The sequence below is a fragment of the Pseudophryne corroboree genome, chromosome 11 (assembly GCF_028390025.1).
Source record: "Pseudophryne corroboree isolate aPseCor3 chromosome 11, aPseCor3.hap2, whole genome shotgun sequence".
NCBI classification, from domain to species: Eukaryota; Metazoa; Chordata; class Amphibia; order Anura; family Myobatrachidae; genus Pseudophryne; species Pseudophryne corroboree.
The window spans coordinates 300,296,558-300,318,497 of NC_086454.1; the positions used below are offsets into that span (position 1 = coordinate 300,296,558).

Here is a 21,940-nt window from a genome sequence, read left to right on the forward strand (position 1 = left end):
CACAACTCCCGCCCACCTAGCAGGCAGGTCGGTGCCCTTCTGGGAGAATGGTCTATTGTAGGGGACAGGGAACTATTTTACCTTTTACCCCAAAATATATTTAGATACGCCGACATTACACCCTTGATTTGAAAGGAAGGAAATCATATATTATTGTGCATATATACTGGTTATCACTGTTTATATGGCATTTCTGAGATACTGATATATATATATTTATTTATTTATTTGGCAATGGATGGATTAATTAACACTCTCTCCAAAACACCAGAATGGATGTAAGAAAGATGGATGAGGGGGGGGGGGGGGGAAGGGTGGAGACACACGACTTTTATGAGACAGTTGGTCACATCCTCACATCATTAATGTCAGTGGGAATTTCCCACTGTTATGTAGGCCACTGTCTGATCCTGCAGAACTCCGTCAGCGGTCAGCCACAGAACACTCCAAGTTCTGTGTGTGGGTTGGCGGGCCGCGGGCGGAAGGACAGGACAGCACAGGACGGGCATGAGGCAGCTGGCGTCACACCGCGGCCAGGAACACAGCGCAGGGCGGGCAGCAGGTAGCACGCTGTGACGTCAGCACGCCACATCGCGAGCCGGCCGGTGATGTGTCTCGGCGGCGCGACCATCCATTACCCCCAGGAATTTTATTTTTACCCCATTTGGGGTAATTTACCCCTGTTCCCTGAACACTGGTCTATTGTCTTTGCTCAAATTCATGCGTCTCACGGTCATTACAGGAGGATAAGGAAATCAGCACAACCCGGGCTGCTTCTAGAATAGTCAGTGTTCACCGGAATACCCAAGGGATCAGGGTCAGTGTATTGTGATTGGGTGTAGTGGTCAATGCGTTGTGATTGGGTGACGTGGTCAGTGTTAAAGGATTCCTTTCTCTGCATATTTGTGTTTTAAAGGTACGAATGACAGAAACTGCAGAATAGTTTAAAGTGCATTACAGGTTGAGTCTTACATATCCAAAATGCTTAGGACCAAAAGTATTTGGATTTTTCCCTTACTTTGGAATATTTGTATACCATAATAAGATCTTCAGGATGGGACCCAAATCTATACACGGAATACATTTAGGTTTCATATACATCTTTTACAATGGGAGGGAATTACATTGTTTTTTATGGGCATCTAAACTAAAGGGCGTTTATGGGAGCTTTTCAGTTGTTGCTCCGATCAGGTGCCCATTAGCCATGGCAGACATTAACTTGCAGTCCCTGGAAGCGACGAGATGAAATGTGCGAAGAGTCACCTGTTTGGGCGCCCAAACGGCACTTTTACCGTCGCAACCAGTAGTTTAGTCGGGCTTTGCCATTTTACAAAGCTAAACACTGTAATTAGGCGCTATAAAACACGATAATTAAAGAGCACCCAAAACAACTGAATTGCAACAATGGCCACCCATTAATTATCCTTATTGCGATGTTAAGAACAATTGAATTCCCCTCAAAGGTAATTTTTGAATAATTTTGCACATGAAACAAAGCTTGTGTACACTGAACCATCAGAAAGCAAAGGTGTAACTATGTCAAAGCATTTCCGGATTCAGAATAATTAAAATATCGGATTTTCAGATATGGGAGACTCAACCTATTTTAAACTTTCTACTGTATAACGTATTAGATGAAGAAATAATAACTTTACTGCAGCACAACTTTGTCAGAGATTATGGGACACTGTGTTTGTCCCGGACATGTAATGCTCTAATCCCACTGTAATACCTTCTATAAACCTTACACTAGTGTGATAATCCCCTAACAGCCTCTTGTGAGTGTGGTAGGACACAAAACATATGATGGCAAAAGACACAGGAAAGACCGAAACTGCCCCCTAAATGTGTTCATGGCATTATCAGAGGGGACAGGATTGGCTTTGTCTAGCATACGACTCTCCCTGGTGGCAAGCACATAATGCTTAGGTGGTTAAGCATCTTTAATATATTTCATTACCATATAGCATAAAACATATCACTCACACAAGTGCCTGCATTACATATAAACAAGAGAGTTTGAAACGGAGGGAATAATGCACGGGATCCGGTCTCTAGGTCGACCACTATTGGTCGACAGGGTCTCTAGGTCGACATGTTCTAGATCAACAGGTCAAGAGGTCGACATGAGTTTTTCACAATTTTATTTACTTATTTTTTAACCTTTTCATACTTAACGATCCAAGTGGACTACGATTGGAACGGTAATACCTTGCCCGAAGCATGGCGAGCGAAGCTAGCCATGCGAGGCGACACGGTGCACTAATTGGGGTTCCCAGTCACTCTACGAAGAAAACACAAAAAAATAAATAAACTCATGTCGACAGTTTGACCTGTCGACCTAGACCATGTCGATCAATAGTGGTTGACCTAGACACTGTCAACCTAGTTACTATCTACCTTCCATACCACACCCATAATGCACACACAAGTCTAGTTTTGGTAACGGAACACGAGTTACATAAGAGGCAAAACACAAAAACAGGTTCATAGTATTGTACATCACCACCAATCCAGGCTGCAGTGTGCCCCACCCACTGCATTATACACAAGTGAGCTCTTTAATAATGTTATAGTCTCACCATTAATGCTTCAATAATTTGCTGCAACATAAGTAAGGAAAAATAAGAATTTACTCACAGGTAATTCTATTTCTCGTAGTCCGTAGTGGATGCTGGGAACTCCGTAAGGACCATGGGGAATAGCGGGCTCCGAAGGAGGCTGGGCACTCTAGAAAGATCTTAGACTACCTGGTGTGCACTGGCTCCTCCCACTATGACCCTCCTCCAAGCCTCAGTTAGGTACTGTGCCCGGACGAGCGTACACAATAAGGAAGGATTTTGAATCCCGGGTAAGACTCATACCAGCCACACCAATCACACCGTACAACTCGTGATATGAAACACAGTTAACAGTACGAAACAATAGAGCCTCTCAACAGATGGCTCAACAATAACCCGATTTAGTTAACAATAACTATGTACAAGTATTGCAGATAAACCGCACTTGGGATGGGCGCCCAGCATCCACTACGGACTACGAGAAATAGAATTACCGGTGAGTAAATTCTTATTTTCTCTGACGTCCTAGTGGATGCTGGGAACTCCGTAAGGACCATGGGGATTATACCAAAGCTCCCAAACGGGCGGGAGAGTGCGGATGACTCTGCAGCACCGAATGAGAGAACTCCAGGTCCTCCTCAGCCAGGGTATCAAATTTGTAGAATTTTGCAAACGTGTTTGCCCCTGACCAAGTAGCTGCTCGGCAAAGTTGTAAAGCCGAGACCCCTCGGGCAGCCGCCCAAGATGAGCCCACCTTCCTTGTGGAATGGGCATTGACAGATTTTGGCTGTGGCAGGCCTGCCACAGTATGTGCAAGCTGAATTGTACTACAAATCCAACGAGCAATAGTCTGCTTAGAAGCAGGAGCACCCAGCTTGTTAGGTGCATACAGGATAAACAGAGAGTCAGATTTTCTGACTCTAGCCGTTCTGGAAACATATATTTTCAGTGCCCTGACAACGTCTAGCAACTTGGAGTCCTCCAAGTCCCTAGTAGCCGCAGGCACCACAATAGGCTGGTTCAGGTGAAACGCTGACACCACTTTTGGGAGAAACTGGGGACGAGTCCTCAATTCTGCCCTATCCATATGGAAAATCAAATAAGGGCTTTTACAAGACAAAGCCGCCAATTTTGATACTCGCCTGGCAGAAGCCAAGGCCAATAACATAACCACCTTCCACGTGAGATATTTCAGATCCACGGTTTTTAGTGGTTCAAACCAATGTGATTTTAAGAAACTCAACACCACGTTGAGATCCCAAGGTGCCACAGGAGGCACAAACGGGGGCTGACTATGCAGCACTCCTTTTATAAATGTCTGAACTTCAGGTACTGAAGCTAGTTCTTTTTGAAAGAAAATCGACAGAGCCGAGATCTGTACCTTAATGGAACCCAATTTAAGGCCCATAGTCACTCCTGCTTGCAGGAAATGCAGAAATCGACCTAGTTGAAATTCCTCTGTTGGGGCCCTTTCGGCCTCACACCATGCAACATATTTTCGCCATATGCGGTGATAATGAGTTGCTGTAACCTCTTTCCTGGCTTTAGTAAGCGTAGGAATGACTTCCTCCGGAATGCCCTTTTCCTTCAGGATCCGGCGTTCAACCGCCATGCCGTCAAACGCAGCCGCGGTAAGTCTTGGAACAGACAGGGCCCCTGCTGCCGCAGGTCCTGTCTGAGTGGCAGAGGCCATGGGTCCTCTGATATAAATTCTTGAAGTTCTGGGTACCAAGCTCTTCTTGGCCATCCACGAGTATCGTTCTTACTCCTCGCCTTCTTATTATTCTCAGTACCTTTGGTATGAGAGGCAGAGGGGAGAACACATAAACCGACTGGTACACCCACGGTGTTACCAGAGCGTCCATAGCTATCGCCTGAGGGTCCCTTGACCCGGTGCAATATCTTTTATAGCTTTTTGTTGAGGCGGGACGCCATCATGTCCACCTGTGGCCTTTCCCAATGGTGTACAATCCTATTGGAAGACTTCTGGAGGAAGTCCCCATTCTCCCGGGTGGAGGTCGTGTCTGTTGAGAAGATCTGCTTCCCAGTTGTCCACTCCGGGAATGAACACTGCTGACAGTGCCAACACATGATTTTCCGCCTATCGGAGAATCCTTGTGGCTTCTGCCATCGCCATCCTGCTTCTTGTGCCGCCCTGTTGGTTTACATGGGCGACTGCCGTGATGTTGTCTGATTGGATCAGTACCGGCTGGTTTTGAAGCAGAGGCCTTGCCGGCCTCAGGGCATTGTAAATGGCCCTCAGGTCCAGAATATTTATGTGTAGGGAAATAATCTGACTTGACCAAAGTCCCTGGAAATTTCTTCCCTGTGTGACTGCCTCCCAGCCTCAAAGGCTGGAATCCATGGTCACTAGGACCTAGTCCTGTATGCCGAACCTGCGGCCCTCTTGAAGATGGGCACTCTGCAGCCACCACAGTAGAGATACCCTGGTCCTTGGAGACAGGGTTATCAGCCTATGCATCGGAAGATGCGATCCGGACCACTTGTCCAACAGGTCCCTCTGAAAAGTTCTTGTATGGAACCTGCCTAATGGGATTGCTTCGTAGGAAGCTACCATTTTTCCCAGGACTCGCGTGCAATGATGCACCGCTACCTATTTTGGCTTCAGGAGGTCTCTGACTAGAGATGACAACTCCTTGGCTTTCTCCTCCGGGAGAAACACTATTTCTGGTTTATGTCCAGAACCATCCCCAGGAACAGTAGACGTGTCATAGGAACCAGCTGTGACTTTGGACTGTTTAGAATCCAACCATGCTGTTGTAGCACTTTCCAAAATAGTGCTACCCCGACTACCAACTGCTCCTTGGACCTCGCCCTTATAACGAGATTGTCCAAGTACGGGATAATTACAACTCCCTTTTTTCGAAGGAGTATCATCATTTCGGCCATTACCTTGATAAAACACCCTCGGTGCCATGTACAGTCCAAACGGCAGTGTCTGGACTTGGTAATGGTAATCCTGTACCACAAATCTGAGGTACTCCTGGCGAGGATGGTAAATGGGGACAAGCAGGTAAGCATCCTTGATGTCCCGGGATACCATGTAATCCCCCTCGTCCAGGCTTGCAATAACCGCCCTGAGCGATTCCATCTTGAACTTGAATTTTTTTATGTATGTGTTCAAGGATTTTAAATATAAAATGGGTCACACCGAACCATGCGGTTTCGGTACCCCAACCCGTGTGGAATAGTAACCCCGTCCTTGTTGAAGTAGGGGCACCTTGAGTATTACCTGCTGGGAATACCGCTTATTAATTGCCTCTAGCACAGCCTCCCTGCCTGAGGGAGTTGTCAGCAAGGCATATTTTAGGAAACAGCTGGGGGGAGACATCTCGAATTCCAGCTTGTACCCCTGAAATACTACTTGAAAGAAACAGGGATCCACCTGTGAGCGAGCCCACTAATTGCTGAAATTTTTTGAGACGGCCCCCCACCGTACCTGGCTACACCTGTGGAGCACCCGCGTCATGGTGTGGACTCACAGGAGGCGGGGGAAGAATCTTGATTCTGGGAACAGGCTGACTGGTGCAGCTTTTTCCCTCTACCCTTGTCTCTGTACAGAAAGGAAGCGCCATTTGACCCGCTTGCTTTTCTGAAGCCGAAAGGACTGTACCTTTGTCTGTGAGGAAACCTGAGGTAAAATTATTTCTTCCCAGCAGTTGCTGTGGATACGAGGTCCCAGAGACCATCCCCAAATAATTCCTCACCCTTATAAGGCTCTCTATGCGCTTTTTAAGTCAGCATCACCTGTCCAGTGACAGGTCTCTAATACCCTCCTGACAGAATGAACATTACATTTATTTTGGATGCCAGCCGGCAAAATATCCCTCTGTGCATCCCCCATATATAAGACGACGTCTTTAATATGTTTTTATGTTTGCCAACTAGTATCCCTGTTTGACAGGGTCACCGACCACGCTGCAGCAGCACTATCTGTAGGTCTCAGTCTAGTACCTGAGTGTGTAAATACAGACTTCAGGATAGCCTCCTGTTTTTTATCAACAGGTACCTATTAAAGTGGCCGTATCCTAAGACGGCAGTGCCACCTTTTTTGACAAACGTGTGAGCGCCTTATCCACCCTAGGGGATATCTCCCAGCGTAACTTATCCACCTGGCGGGAAAGGGTACGCCATCAGTAACTTTTTATAAATTACCAGTTTCTTAACGGGGGAACCCACGCTTTTCACACACTTCATTTATTCATCTGATGGGGGAACAAAACACTGCCTGTTTTTTCTCCCCAAACCTAAAACCCATTTTTAGAGGTGCTTGGGTTAAAGTCAGAAATGTATAACACATTTTTTATTGTCGGGATCAAGTCACAGATGTTCCTAGTGGATTGTGTATATGTCTCCACCTTGTCGACACTGGAGTCAGACTCCGTGTCGACATCTGTGTCTGCCATCTGAGAGAGCGGGCGTTTTTGAGCCCCTGATGGCCTTTGAGACGCCTGGGCAGGCGCGGGCTGCGAAGCCGACTGTCCCACAGCTGTTACGTCATCCACCCTTTTATGTAAGGAGTTGAGACTGTCGGTTAATACCTTTCACCTATCCATCCACTCTGGTGTCGGCCCCACAGGGGGCGACATCACATATATCGGCCTCTGTTCCGTCACCATATAAGCCTCCTCATTCAACATGTCGACACAGCCGTGCCGACACACCGCAGACACACAGGAAATGCTCTAAACGAGGACAGGACCCACAAAAGCCCTTTGGGGGGACAGAGTGAGAGTATGCCAGCACACACCAGAGCGCTATATAATGCAGGGACTAACTGAGTTATGTCCCCTATAGCTGCTGTTTTTATATATAATGTATACTGCGCCTAAATTTAGTGCCCCCCTCTCTTTATTAACCCTTTGTAGACTGCAGGGGAGAGCTAGGGAGCTTCCTTCCAGCGGAGCTGTGAGGGAAAATGGCGCCAGTGTGCTGAGGAGATAGGCTCCGCCCCTTTTTCGCGGCCTATTCTCCCGTTTTTTATGGAATTCTGGCAGGGGTATTTACCTCATATATAGCCCCTGGGGCTATATATTGAGGTATTTTAGCCAGCCAAGGTGTTTTTATTGCTGCCTCAGGGCGCCCCCCCCAGCGCCCTGCACCCTCAGTGACCGGAGTGTGAAGTGTGTGAGAGGAGCAATGGTGCACAGCTGCAGTGCTGTGCGCTACCTTGGTGAAGACAGAGTCTTCATGCCGCCGATTTTCCGGACCATCTTCTTGCTTCTGGCTCTGTAAGGGGGACGGCGGCGCGGCTCCGGGACCGAACATCAAGGCTGGGCCTGCGGTCGATCCCTCTGGAGCTAATGGTGTCCAGTAGCCTAAGAAGCCCAATCCGGCTGCAAGCAGGCGAGTTCGCTTCTTCTCCCCTTAGTCCCTCGCTGCAGTGAGCCTGTTGCCAGCAGGTCTCACTGAAAATAGCAAATTCTAAGACTATAACTTTCTAAGAGCTCAGGAGAGCCCCTAGTGTGCATCCAACCTCGGCCGGGCACGAAATCTAACTGAGGCTTGGAGGAGGGTCATAGTGGGAGGAGCCAGTGCACACCAGGTAGTCTAAGATCTTTCTAGAGTGCCCAGCCTCCTTCGGAGCCCGCTATTCCCCATGGTCCTTACGGAGTTCCCAGCATCCACTAGGACGTCAGAGAAATACAATTTACCGTGGAACCCAGGGCAATCACATTAAATCACTTCTGCAGAATTAAAATACCATTCAGCATCTAATATCTGTATAAATGATAAGATTCAGAAAAAAAGTGTGACCTTTCATTCCACAAGTATTAAACAAAACATCATTGAACCAATAGACTGGTATGCCCTAAGGTAGCTTGCATAAATCGATACCACCGCCATACAGTGTTTCTTAATCTTCCAAAGCATAAAATATTGATGAGAAAATATAGACTTGTTTTCCACATGATTAATTAAGATTCATACTTCTTGGTTATGCAAAACACACAAAAGCCTCTGTAGAATACAATACACTATGAACACAGAATATATTAAAGCACCGCCATCCCTTGCACCGAGTGGGGAAAACCAGTTTTATTTTATTTAGAATGCAGTCTAATCAGCTCAAAAGTAGTGGCATCTCTGAGGCACGAGGCATTTTGTACCCGAATGCCTCAATGATCTCACCAGTGCGTTGATAGGCTGAATACTGGTTAAGCAGACCAAATAGCGTCGCTGTGTGCAGGCTGCTTTAATATTTCGTCAGCCTGATGGTACCAAACAATGGAGATCCCGTGCCAGCGGTGTCAGAGAGTCCCTTTCTGTGGCCACGCGGCTTGCACATGCCCTAGCTGAGGGCTGTGCAATAGGACTCCCAGGTCGTAAACCCGGAAGGCAGTACTTCGCCGGAACACAAGAGCTGTTCCAGCTGGTAATAATGCATACTGGTGTTACAAACCGCTGGGATGCCAGAGAATAGAGGTGGCATTTATCGCAATCTAATTTGTAATACATCCCGTCACTATAGTGGTACACCGTTGATAATTTGTTACTTAGAAATAAGCAATGGCATTAGATTTATTTTGTATTTTATTCTGTTTCTGAGGTAATGAAAATGAGCAGGAAATAAAGAGAGGAAAGGCCATGGGTGAAGGGGGCAGTGATCTTTACATGGGATAACTAACTCAATATTCATACTACTTGCTCAAGCCTGGGGGAAGATGGAGTTCGGCTCTGATATGGCATCATGCATTGCGCTTGATGAATTGAAAGGTATTTGTCAATCCTTTTCAAACACTGGTGGGAAATAAAGTCAGCGGGATGGATGCGATGGGACCTTTCGGAATGGCATATCCCAGGTTTTGCCTTGCTCCCTGTGACGACGCTGCCGGCCAATTCCACAAATATGCCAATTTGAGAACTGCCACATGCGACGTATGGGGTCACCTTTGACACACGGGATTACTTAAATACTTTCAGCTGCCACCAGCAAAGACTTTTCAACGTATTACGGACGTTGCAGGCATCTTTAGCTTTACCTGTCACACACACACTGCAATACTTAGAAATATAGGTAGGCGTGAGCCACACAGGCGTTGAGTTCATAAGAACAACAGAAATCAGAACTAAAATTAGGATTTTAATTTCAAGAATACTTCAGAGCTTTGGTTACAAAAAGGTTACACAGATTATTAAGAATATTTTAAAAACACACACAGAATACAGCAATCGCAATAAATGAAAAGGAAATAAGATTTTACTTACCGATAAATCTATTTCTCGTAGTCCGTAGTGGATGCTGGGGACTCCGTCAGGACCATGGGGAATAGCGGCTCCGCAGGAGACAGGGCACAAAAGCAAGCTTTTAGGATCACATGGTGTGTACTGGCTCCTCCCCCTATGACCCTCCTCCAAGCCTCAGTTAGGTACTGTGCCCGGACGAGCGTACACAATAAGGAAGGATCTTGAATCCCGGGTAAGACTCATACCAGCCACACCGTACAACCTGTGATTTGAACCCAGTTAACAGTATGATAACAACGAAGGAGCCTCTGAAAAGATGGCCCACAACAATAACAACCCGATTTTTGTAACAATAATTATGTACAAGTAATGCAGACAATCCGCACTTGGGATGGGCGCCCAGCATCCACTACGGACTACGAGAAATAGATTTATCGGTAAGTAAAATCTTATTTTCTCTAACGTCCTAGTGGATGCTGGGGACTCCGTCAGGACCATGGGGATTATACCAAAGCTCCCAAACGGGCGGGAGAGTGCGGATGACTCTGCAGCACCGAATGAGAGAAACTCCAGGTCCCCTCAGCCAGGGTATCAAATTTGTAGAATTTTACAAACGTGTTCCCCCCTGACCACGTAGCTGCTCGGCAAAGTTGTAAAGCCGAGACCCCTCGGGCAGCCGCCCAAGATGAGCCCACCTTCCTTGTGGAATGGGCATTTACAGATTTTGGCTGTGGCAGGCCTGCCACAGAATGTGCAAGCTGAATTGTACTACAAATCCAACGAGCAATAGTCTGCTTAGAAGCAGGAGCACCCAGCTTTTTGGGTGCATACAATATAAACAGCAAGTCAGACTATATATATATATATATATATATATTTTCAGGGCCCTGACAACGTCTAGCAACTTGGAGTCCTCCAAGTCCCTAGTAGCCGCAGGCACCACAATAGGTTGTTTCAGGTGAAACGCTGACACCACCTTAAGAAGAAACTGGGGACAAGTCCGCAGTTCTGCCCTGTCCGAATGGAAAATTAAATATGGGCTTTTGTAAGACAAAGCCGCCAATTCTGACAATCGCCTGGCCGAGGCCAGGGCCAACAGCATGGTCACTTTCCATGTGAGATATTTCAAATCCACAGATTTGAGCGGTTCAAACCAATATGATTTGAGGAATCCCAACACTACGTTGAGATCCCACGGTGCCACTGGAGGCACAAAAGGGGCTGTATATGCAATACTCCCTTGACAAACTTCTGGACTTCAGGAACCGAAGCCAATTCTTTCTGGAAGAAAATCTACAGGGCCGAAACTTGAACCTTAATGGACCCCAATTTGAGGCTCATAGACACTCCTGTTTGCAGGAAGTGCAGAAATCGACCTAGTTGAAATTTCTTCGTGGGGCCTTCCTGGCCTCACCCACGCAACATATTTTCACCACATGTGGTGATAACGTTGTGCGGTCACCTCCTTCCTGGCTTTGACCAGGGTAGGTATGACCTCTTCCGAAATGCCTTTTCCCTTAGGATCCGGCGTTCAACCGCCATGCCGTCAAACGCAGCCGCGGTAAGTCTTGGAACAGACATGGTACTTGCTGAAGCAAGTCCCTTCTTAGCTCCCGAGGCCATTAGTCCTCTGTGAGCATCTCTTGAAGTTCCGGGTACCAAGTCCCTCTTGGCCAATCCGGAGCCACGAGTATAGTTCTTACTCCTCTACGTCTTATAATTCTCAATACCTTGGTTATGAGAAGCAGAGGAGGGAACACATACACCGACTGTTACACCCACGGTGTTACCAGGACGTCCACAGCTATCGCCTGAAGGTCTCGTGACCTGGCGCAATACCTGTCCCGTTTTATTGTTCGGGCGGGACGCCATCATGTCCACCTTTGGTCTTTCCCAACGGTTCACAATCATGCGGAAAACTTCCCGATGAAGTTCCCACTCTCCCGGGTGGAGGTCGTGCCTGCTGAGGAAGTCTGCTTCCCAGTCGTCCACTCCCGGAATGAACACTGCTGACAGTGCTATCACATGATTTTCCGCCTAGCGAAAAATCCTTGCAGTTTTGCCACTGCCCTCCTGCTTCTTGTGCCGCCCTTTCTGTTTACGTGGGCGACTGCCGTGATGTTATCCCACTGGATCAATACCGGCTGACCTTGAAGCAGAGGTCTTGCTAAGCTTAGAGCATTATAAATTTGCTCTTAGCTCCAGTATATTTATGTGGAGAGAATTCTCCAGACTTGATCACACTCCTTGGAAATTTTTTCCCTGTGTGACTGCTCCCCAGCCTCTCAGGCTGGCCTCCGTGGTCACCAGCATCCAATCCTGAATGCCGAATCTGCGGCCCTCTAGAAGATGAGCACTCTGTAATCACCACAGGAGAGACACCCTTGTCCTTGGATATAGGGTTATCCGCTGATGCATCTGAAGATGCGATCCGGACCATTTGTCCAGCAGATCCCACTGAAGAGTTCTTGCGTGAAATCTGCCGAATGGAATCGCTTCGTAATAAGCCACCATTTTTACCAGGACTCTTGTGCAATGATGCACTGACACTTTTCCTGGTTTTAGGAGGATCCCGATTAGCTCGGATAACTCCCTGGCTTTCTCCTCTGGGAGAAACACCTTTTTCTGGACTGTGTCCAGAATCATCCCTAGGACCAGCAGACGTGTCGTCGGAACAACTGCGGTTGAGATAGTGCTACTCCGACCTCCAACTGTTCTCTGGACCTTGTTCTTATCAGGAGGTCGTCCATTTTCTTTGAAGACGAATCCTCATTTCGGTCATTATCTTGGTAAGGACCCGGGGTGCCTTGGACAATCCAACGGCATCGTCTGAAACTGATAGTGACAGTTCTGTACCACGAACCTGAGGTACCCTTGGTGAGAAAGGCAAATTTTGGGACATGGAGGTAAGCATCCCTGATGTCCCGGGACACCATATGGTCCCCTTCTTCCCGGTTCGCTATCACTGCTCTGAGTGACTGCATCTGGATTTGAACCTTTGTAAGTGTTCAAATATTTCAGATTTAGAATAGGTCTCACCTAGCCTTCTGGCTTCAGTACCACCATATAGTGTGGAATAATACCCCTTTCCTTGTTGTAGGAGGGGTAATTTTATTATCACCTGCTGGGAATACAGCTTGTGAATTGTTTTCAATACTGCCTCCCTGTCGGAGGGAGACATTGGTACAGCAGACTACAGGAACCTGCGAGGGGGAAACGTCTCGACATTCCAATCTGTACCCCTTGGATACTACTTGTAGGATCCAGGGGTCCTGTACGGTCCCAGCGTCATGCTGAGAACTTGGTAGAAGCGGTGGAGGGCTTCTGTTCCTGGGAATGGGCTGCCTGCTGCAGTCTTCTTCCCTTTCCTCTATCCCTGGGCAGATATGACTCTTATAGGGACGAAAGGACTGAGGCTGAAAAGACGGTGTCTTTTTCTGCAGAGATGTGACTTAGGGTAAAAAACGGTGGATTTTCCAGCAGTTGCCGTGGCCACCAGGTCCCATGGACCGACCCCAAATAATTCCTCCCCTTTATACGGCAATACATCTTTGTGCCGTTTGGAATCTGCATCACCTGACCACTGTCGTGTCCATAAACATCTTCTTGCAGATATGGACATCGCATTTACTCTTGATGCCAGAGTGCAAATATCCCTCTGCGCATCTCGCATATATAGAAATGCATCCTTTAAATGCTCTTATAGTCAATAAAATACTGTCCCTGTCAAGGGTATCAATATTTTTAGTCAGGGAATCCGACCAAGCCACCTCAGCTCTGCACATCCAGGCTGAGGCGATCGCTGGTCGCAGTATAACACCAGCATGTGTGTGTATACTTTTTAGGATATTTTCCAGCCTCCTATCAGCTGGCTCCTTAAGTACGGCCCTATCTGTATTAGGATTTTTTCTTGGACCGAGCGCTGTCTGTTCTAATGTTCTATGTGATGTGTAGCAACTAAAAAGTTTCAATGTGTATCAGTTAAAGAATAATGGTGAAAAATAAAAAATAATAAAAAACAATAATGAAAAAATAATAATAATGAAAATAAAAATAACAATAAAAAAATAACAATAAAAATAAAATAAAAATAAAAATAAAAAAAATAAAAAGAGGGGGTTAGGGAAGGAGAACAGTGCAATGTTTACAGCTCCTTTGGAGCTTTTTGGAGTTTTTTGACACTAATTCAGGAAAGGAAAAAACAGTCTCTTAATAGAAGACTATCCCTATCTTACCCTGTTGTTTTCTTCTTTTTTTGCGGAGGTCGTAACCGGGAGTGGCTTCCGGTAAAGTTGGTGGTGTTTGTTCCTCACAGCTTGGTAAGTCAGTCTTGCCTTGTTGCTGGGCTTTGGCTGCTTTTCACTTACTGTGCTTTAGCCGCTGTTTGAAGCCGATCTGCCGCGACCAGAAGTTCGGATCTACACTTCCGGTAGTTCGGATGTTAGCGGCAGAGGTGGCGAGATGCAGTGTCCTTTGTGTCTACTCCTTATCGTTCCAACGCGTTTCGAATCCAAAGGTGGATTCTTTCTCAAGGAAGTGATAGAGTTCTTGTGAACTCTATCACTTCCTTGAGAAAGAATCCACCTTTGGATTCGAAACGCGTTGGAACGATAAGGAGTAGACACAAAGGACACTGCATCTCGCCACCTCTGCCGCTAACATCCGAACTACCGGAAGTGTAGATCCGAACTTCCGGTCGCGGCAGATCGGCTTCAAACAGCGGCTAAAGCACAGTAAGTGAAAAGCAGCCAAAGCCCAGCAACAAGGCAAGACTGACTTACCAAGCTGTGAGGAACAAACACCACCAACTTTACCGGAAGCCACTCCCGGTTACGACCTCCGCAAAAAAAGAAGAAAACAACAGGGTAAGATAGGGATAGTCTTCTATTAAGAGACTGTTTTTTCCTTTCCTGAATTAGTGTAAAAAAACTCCAAAAAGCTCCAAAGGAGCTGTAAACATTGCACTGTTCTCCTTCCCTAACCCCCTCTTTTTATTTTTTTTATTTTTATTTTAATTTTATTTTTATTGTTATTTTTTTATTGTTATTTTTATTTTCATTATTATTATTTTTTCATTATTGTTTTTTATTATTTTTTATTTTTCACCATTATTCTTTAACTGATACACATTGAAACTTTTTAGTTGCTACACATCACATAGAACATTAGAACAGACAGCGCTCGGTCCAAGAAAAAATCCTAATAACTCACCTCTAAATAACCTGAGCAGCTTCATATCACAGCGCAGCCAACTATACAACCCTTTTCTCACGGCCCTATCTGTAGATGGTACCGCCACTTGTTCTGATAAGCATGTGAGCGCCTTATCCACCCTAAGGGGTGTTTCCCAACGCGCCCTAACTTCTGGCGGGAAAGGGTATACCGCCAATAATTTTCTATCGGGGGAAACCCACGCATCTCACACACTTCATTTAATTTATCTGATTCAGGAAAAACTACAGGTAGTTTTTTCACATCCCACATAATACCCTTTTTTGTGGTACTTGTAGTATCAGAAATATGTAACACCTCCTTCATTGCCCTTAACGTGTGGCCCTAAAGGAAAATACGTTTGTTTCTTCACCGTCGACACTGAAATCAGTGTCCGTGTCTGGGTCTGTGTCGACCGACTGAGGTAAATGGGCGTTTTACAGCCCCTGACGGTGTTTGAGACGCCTGGACGGGTACTAATTTGTTCGCCGGCCGTCTCATGTCGTCAACCGGCTTGCAGCGTGTTGACATTATCACGTAATTCCATAATTAAGCCATCCATTCCGGTGTCGACTCCCTAGAGAGTGACATCACCATTACAGGCAATTTGCTCCGCCTCCTCACCAACATTTTCCTCATACATGTCGACACACACGTACCGACATACAGCACACACATAGGGAATGCTCTGATAGAGGACAGGACCCACTAGCCCTTTGGGGAGACAGAGGGAGAGTTTGCCAGCACACACCAAAACGCTATAATTATACAGGGACAACCTTTATATAAGTGTTCCTCCCTTATAGCATTTTAATATATATTCATATCGCCAAATCAGTGCCCCCCCTCTCTGTTTTAACCCTGTTTCTGTAGTGCAGTGCAGGGGAGAGCATGGGAGCCTTCCCACCAGCATTTCTGTGAGGTAAAATGGCGCTGTGTGCTGAGGAGAATAGGCCCCGCCCCCTTTTCGGCGGGCTTCTTCTCCGGAGTCTGTGATATCTGGCAGGGGTTAAATACATCCATATAGCCTCAAGGGCTATATGTGATGTATTTTTCGCCATACAGGTATTATACATTGCTGCCCAGGGCGCCCCCCCCCGCGCCCTGCACCCTCCGTGACCGCTGTGTGAAGTGTGCTGACAACAATGGCGCACAGCTGCAGTGCTGTGCGCTACCTGATGAAGACTGAAAGTCTTCTGCCGCCTGGTTCCGGACCTCTTCAATCTTCAGCATCTGCAAGGGGGGTCGGCGGCGCGGCTCCGGGACGAACCCCAGGGCGAGACCTGTGTTCCGACTCCCTCTGGAGCTAATGGTGTCCAGTAGCCTAAGAAGCCAATCCATCCTGCACGCAGGCGAGTTCACTTCTCTCCCCTAAGTCCCTCGATGCAGTGAGCCTGTTGCCAGCAGGACTCACTGAAAATAAAGAACCTAAAAACTTTTTCTAAGCAACTCTTTAAGAGAGCCACCTAGATTGCACCCTGCTCGGACGGGCACAAAAACCTAACTGAGGCTTGGAGGAGGGTCATAGGGGGAGGAGCCAGTACACACCATGTGATCCTAAAAGCTTGCTTTTGTGCCCTGTCTCCTGCGGAGCCGCTATTCCCCATGGTCCTGACGGAGTCCCCAGCATCCACTAGGACGTTAGAGAAAAAAAAACTTACAGAGACCCTGCTCACTTACGCAAGCGAATTTTAGATTTCTGCCGTGGGGGACTTCACAGAACAACTCAGGTCATCTCCAGCATACTAGCTGTATCCCCAAGAGATCACAGCTTCTATTTTCATGAGAGAGACAGATATAGTCTCCAGCTGCATCAGGCCCCCTCCCTTGGGATTTTTAACCACTTTCCTGCTGGACAAAACACCTACACCAGGGCCAATATTTACTAGAAAATCGAGTTTGTCCGATTTGTGTTTTTTTTTTTCTAAGTCCCAACACGGGAATTCACTAAGCACAAATCTCGGCAGTGTTTGGACTATTCGTAATGGTTTGAATTACAAAGTTCAGAAATACGAATGAATAGACCATTGGTCAAACGCGGCTGTTATTTCCTACAATAGTGTTCACTCTAGGAGTGAAAAGGGGCAGGGCGCCGGACTCAGGGGGGCACATGTGCGCGCGCGGCGTCCGAAATGGGGGCACGGCCACGCAAATTAGGGAGCGTGGCCACGCCTCCGTCATTTTAGGGGGCGGTACGGCCCACAGACGCTACTATAGAGAGCGTCTGTGGCCGGCGACGTCACTGTTGGGGGCGTGCTTCCCCCAGCCCTCTCCCAATGCGTGAATGGATGCCGCGCGCATGCGCACGGCATCTATACACGCCGGGAGGGCAGGGAGCGGGCGGCTGTTCTAGCAGGGCGCCGCAAAAGGGGCAGGGCGGGTTTTGCCTGTTAAAAAACGGGTAGGGCGCGGCGCCCTGCTAAAACAGCCTAGAGTGAACACTACTACAACACGGGTATTCAATATTCATTGGTATTTGGGTGTTAGTCTCTGAGTGCTCAAGTGCGGGTGTATTTTTTTGCGATTCGTTAAAAAAAAGCAGCAAAAAAATAGACCTGCTTTTTCCAGGCGAGTTTGGATAATCATGCACGGATCAGTGAGATCTGGAGGCACAGAGCTACAGTATACCATCTGACCGGCCCGAACCCCCTGACGCCGAGCCGCAGTGTGACGTCATCGAGCCGCGACCTAACAGCTAGCCGCGATCCCTTACCGCTGGACGCAGCGGTACGGGAGAGAAGGGTTCAACATACCACCTCTTGGACTCCTGCATGATACTGGTTTGTAGCCAGGGACAGTTAGAACTTTCACATTTTGTCAATCGGAATGGACTGAGCTCAAATTCTCCAAAAGGAGCTGTAAACACGTTTTATACTAACAGTCTTTTTTCTACAGGTGCCACTGTTTCCGGGGAAGGATTAGACTATGTCAGTAAGGAAGGGAGAGTAGCTGCTAGTACTGTAATACCTGGAATCAAATCAGCAGTATCCGCGTGGGGGATCGCAGAGAGCTCAGGGAAAAGATCAGACTGCGGCCCTTTTGTAATAGTTTGCAAGTTGCAGGCATGAACGAGATTCTGACAAGATGGTTTTTGCTTTTAAATTATTACTGCTTTAAATCTATGTGCTAACACACCTAAAGCTTGCAATTCGCAGGCTATTACATAAGCGCTTATATCGGTGAGGAAGGGGAGTACAAGGAAGTTGGATAGACCAGTGTAGAAGAGGGAAGGGAGCACCTTGACATAACGTATATCAATAAGGTCACTATGGGGTCTGGCTGGGGCTGGAGAGACTCTGGGATATGTCAGGAAGAAATGGGCCTGGCTGGGGTGGAGAGTAGCAGGACATAGACAGCAATGTCACTATGGAACCAGGCTAGGGATGGGGTGATTAGGCTATGTCAGTAAGAAAGGGGAGCGGGAGCACCTGGACACAGACTAGTAAGATCACTAGGAGGCCTAGCTGTGGATGGGGAGATTCTGGACTGTGTCAGTAAGGAAGGAGAGGGGATCACCTGAACATATACCGGTAAGGTCACTAGGGGGCGTGGCTGTGGATGGGGACACTCTAAGCTATGTCAGTAAGGAAGGGAAGAGGGGAGCACCTGGACATAGCCCAGTAAGATCACTATGGGGGTGGGGAGACTCTGGTCTATGCCAGTAAGGAAGGGAAGAGGGGAGCACTTGGACATCGACCAATAACAGGTCACTATGGGGCCACTCTGGAGATATGTCAGTAAGAACGGGGAATGTGAAGGGAAGGGGGACATAGCCCGGTAAGGTCACGATGGGGCCTGGATGGGGAGCAGCAGGACATAGCACCAGAGGGCTCCCGGGATGCTGAATCGGGGTCAGGCTCCTGCACCCTACACACCGCAGGGCCCCCAGTCAGTGACTCACGTGTGTCCGCAGCTGCCGATGGCCACGGGCTTGTGGTACACCTCCAGGCAGATGGGGCAGCCGAACTGGGTCTCCAGGCTGTCGGCGGAAGAGGGGGCGGCCGGGTTCTGGTGGGAATGGTGCTGCCGGTGCTGAGACGAGGACACCAGGCTCCGGAACATCGCCATGGTGGCGGCGGAACCGTCACCTCAACGGCTGCAGCGGGACATAAACACTGCGCGTCATCACCGCCGCGCCAGCTGACGTCACCGACGCGACACGCGTCACCATGGAGACCTTCCAGAACTTGGCTGGCTTAAATCGCGCTAAAATAGACGAAATAACATCCTGGACCCGCCACAGACGCGGTGTTATAACACTCTACAGCTCATTGTCCCGCATTATCATGCTACCCGCGCCGCGTTCCCCTAATCCTCCTCAGGGAGGCCTCCTCCGCCATCTTATGTCAGGGCAAACCTCGGGCATAGTCTATGGCTGCATACACAGAGATCGGCAGCCGGCGACTACCCAGCAGGTGTGCAACTGGAAGTCCCAGCAGATCAGCAAAAACTAAAAGCAGGAGGTGCTGGGAATTGGGGCCTGTAATTGACAGCTATGTGTTTATTGTATTGTATAGGCCATGGCGCGATATTAGTACGTCACGACCATGTGACGTCACATCAGCGGGCGGAAGCCGCCTCTGTCTGTCAGGAGCAGTCTGTGTGTGTCCCATTACTGGGTTACTTGGAGCCATGTGTGAGGTGGAGGACGGGGATTGCGGGATCCTAGGGAGAGAGAAGCCCCATAAGAGGTGAGAGCAGCCTTGTCAGCCACTCCTCACACTGTGACACACCAGGGATGTATCTAACCATCTGCAGAGCACAGATGGGGGTGTTGCACATGGCAGACAATCAGGTTCTAGATAGCACTTAGCACATTCTATAAAATAATAGCTTGAATCTGATTGGTTGCTATGGAAAACTACCCCCATGTGTGCACTTTAGAATGTTTGAACATGAAGCTGCCAGCTGGCTCTCTCTCTGATCAGGGCAGTTATGTCCCTGGTTGTTAATAATGACTCATTACCCTCTACTGTGCTGTCATTGGGGAGATGGAATTGCAAACTGACCAGAATGATGGTAAATGTAACTTTGGTATATATTCTAAAACATCCCCCATAGCTGTGCGTAATGATGTGGAACTGCAGCTGTTTTATAGGTTGTAGCAGTGCACATATACAATTAGGCAGATGCACGCTGCTCCCCACAGATCACCTAAGCTCACACCCCTGTTTACCATGGATCCATAGGGTGGTATGAGGCAAACCGCTCTTATTCACAGCAGAACACTTGTATAGTGGGGTATAGGTATGGTAGCAAGTCTGGTATAGTGGGGTGTAGGTAAAGGATTGCCCCTATATTCTTTAACCCTCGATGTGATGGCCTCTCAGACGTCTGTGAGTGTAAACCTTTAGCCACAAGGAACATGCACAACACAAGCAGTAAAGATTCGCACTGTTTATTGTTCGTTTAACAAAAGTATATAAAAGAAAGGATTTAGGGCGTGTATATCCCAAGTCAATAACTAATTGGACAGAACACAAAAAAGGGGCTAACATAACATGATTGGCTAGGAACTGCCGCAGTGGAAGGATATGCATATATGGGCAAGTTTGTATTTCAAATAGGGAGGTTGTTCACACGGTATAAAAAAGATAAGAGACAAGGACAGTAGCAAGGAATGTGCTGGAACATTAAGTTCTATAACACAAGCAATTCTATGACATTGAAGCAGAGACGAGCTTTAACCCTTTCAATCCCCTCTTAGAATCATTATTGTTATACTATATGATTCTTGCAAAGCTTACGTCTTTCTGCACACCAATGGCGCAATTTTTAGCCTGAGCGGGAGTTGCAGTAATTGTTGGGCATTTTAAGAAGGGTTAATCGTTGAGTTAATGATGTTCCGTGTTCATCCTTTTCATCTAAGGCTTCAGCGGGCTTATAGCCCCATGGGGTACCTGTGTTCCAGGCAGCCGCGGACCATGAGCTGCAATCATTTCCCCAGTTATGGCCTGTAACGCAAATATAGGGTACCTCGGGGCTTAGGTTGTCTGTGGTGTCAGCGCGGATCTGGTAGTCAACAGACTTTTGGACAGCAGCTAGTTGGGGGAATTGGAAATAATCTAGTATGTAGGTTGCGCTGTATGTGGTGGAAGAGTTATACCATAGTGTCAGTTTCCCTTATTCTGAGTTATATCAACCTCAGTCATTGAGAGGGGAAAAATGGGCCAGTAGGGCTATCAAGATAGTCCCCAGGGTAAAGATAGGGGGCATTTTCTTCATCCTCCTCTGGTCTTCTGTCTTCGCTAGGTGGGAGGTCAGGGCTGTCCGCCCCGGTTCGTACCTCACTGGAATCACTTGCTTCCCTCTCTAGGTCTGGTCTAGGAACCTTTTTTACTCGGGATGCATGGATCCAGGTAGGACTTTCCTCTGTCAGGACTGCTGTTCGGGTAACTGCTACGACCTCTGTCTCTGGACCATAGGTGAAGTCTCCTGGGCTCTTGCTGCGGGGGAGGATCTTCACCACTACTCTGTCTCCGACTTTAAAGGGGTGTGTAGGTTCCTGTGGATTCAAAGGGTTTTTACAAACAACCTCATGTTCAATTTCATCAAGTTTGGTTATCAGGGACCTGACATACTCTTCCCTTATAAGTTCTAGATCTCCTTCCTGTATCATCAACGGTTTCTTAGCCCAGGGTGTGGGGAAGGGTCTACCCATTAGTATTTCAAAGGGTTCAAAGGGTGAGTATCCTAGAGTTTTCTGTGGGGTCATTCTGATTTCTGCTAGGATAATGGGAAGGACCTGCTTCCATTTGTGGAAGGTACCTCCTGTGGCCTTCCTTAGTTTGTCTTTGAGGGTCCTATTCATTCTTCCTACGACCCCTGAACTCTGCAGGTGGTACCGAGCTTTTACTAAGGCCTGTGTGATTTTGGCTGTAAAGGCTGAGCCTTTATCACTATTTATTTGCAGGGGGCACCCCCATCTAGGGATGATTTTCTGTGTTAGGATTCTTGCT

General features: G+C 47.5%; 2 protein-coding genes across 8 annotated transcripts in view; one reads left to right on the forward strand and one right to left on the reverse strand.

The window, feature by feature from the left end:
* Nucleotides 1-19,132, reverse strand: part of RNF166 (ring finger protein 166) — a 45,626-nt gene extending 26,494 nt beyond the window's left edge. The window contains exon 1 of one of the 3 annotated variants that reach the window (XM_063945526.1): nucleotides 18,883-19,132. In XM_063945526.1, the coding sequence (XP_063801596.1) occupies nucleotides 18,883-19,049 (167 nt within the window). In that variant the 5' untranslated portion in view covers nucleotides 19,050-19,132. The remainder of the gene's footprint in view (nucleotides 1-18,882) is intronic. The other 2 variants (XM_063945527.1, XM_063945525.1) reach the window with 2 other exon arrangements.
* Nucleotides 19,133-19,500: 368 nt separating this feature from the next.
* CTU2 (cytosolic thiouridylase subunit 2) overlaps nucleotides 19,501-21,940 on the forward strand; it is a 37,701-nt gene continuing 35,261 nt past the window's right edge. The window contains exons 1-2 of one of the 5 annotated variants that reach the window (XM_063945522.1): nucleotides 19,585-19,672; nucleotides 21,298-21,340. In XM_063945522.1, coding sequence (XP_063801592.1) covers nucleotides 21,327-21,340 — 14 coding nt within the window. In that variant the 5' untranslated portion in view covers nucleotides 19,585-19,672; nucleotides 21,298-21,326. Of the gene's footprint in view, nucleotides 19,673-19,981; nucleotides 20,001-21,297; nucleotides 21,341-21,940 lie in introns of those variants that run through there. The other 4 variants (XM_063945520.1, XM_063945524.1, XM_063945521.1 and 1 more) reach the window with 4 other exon arrangements.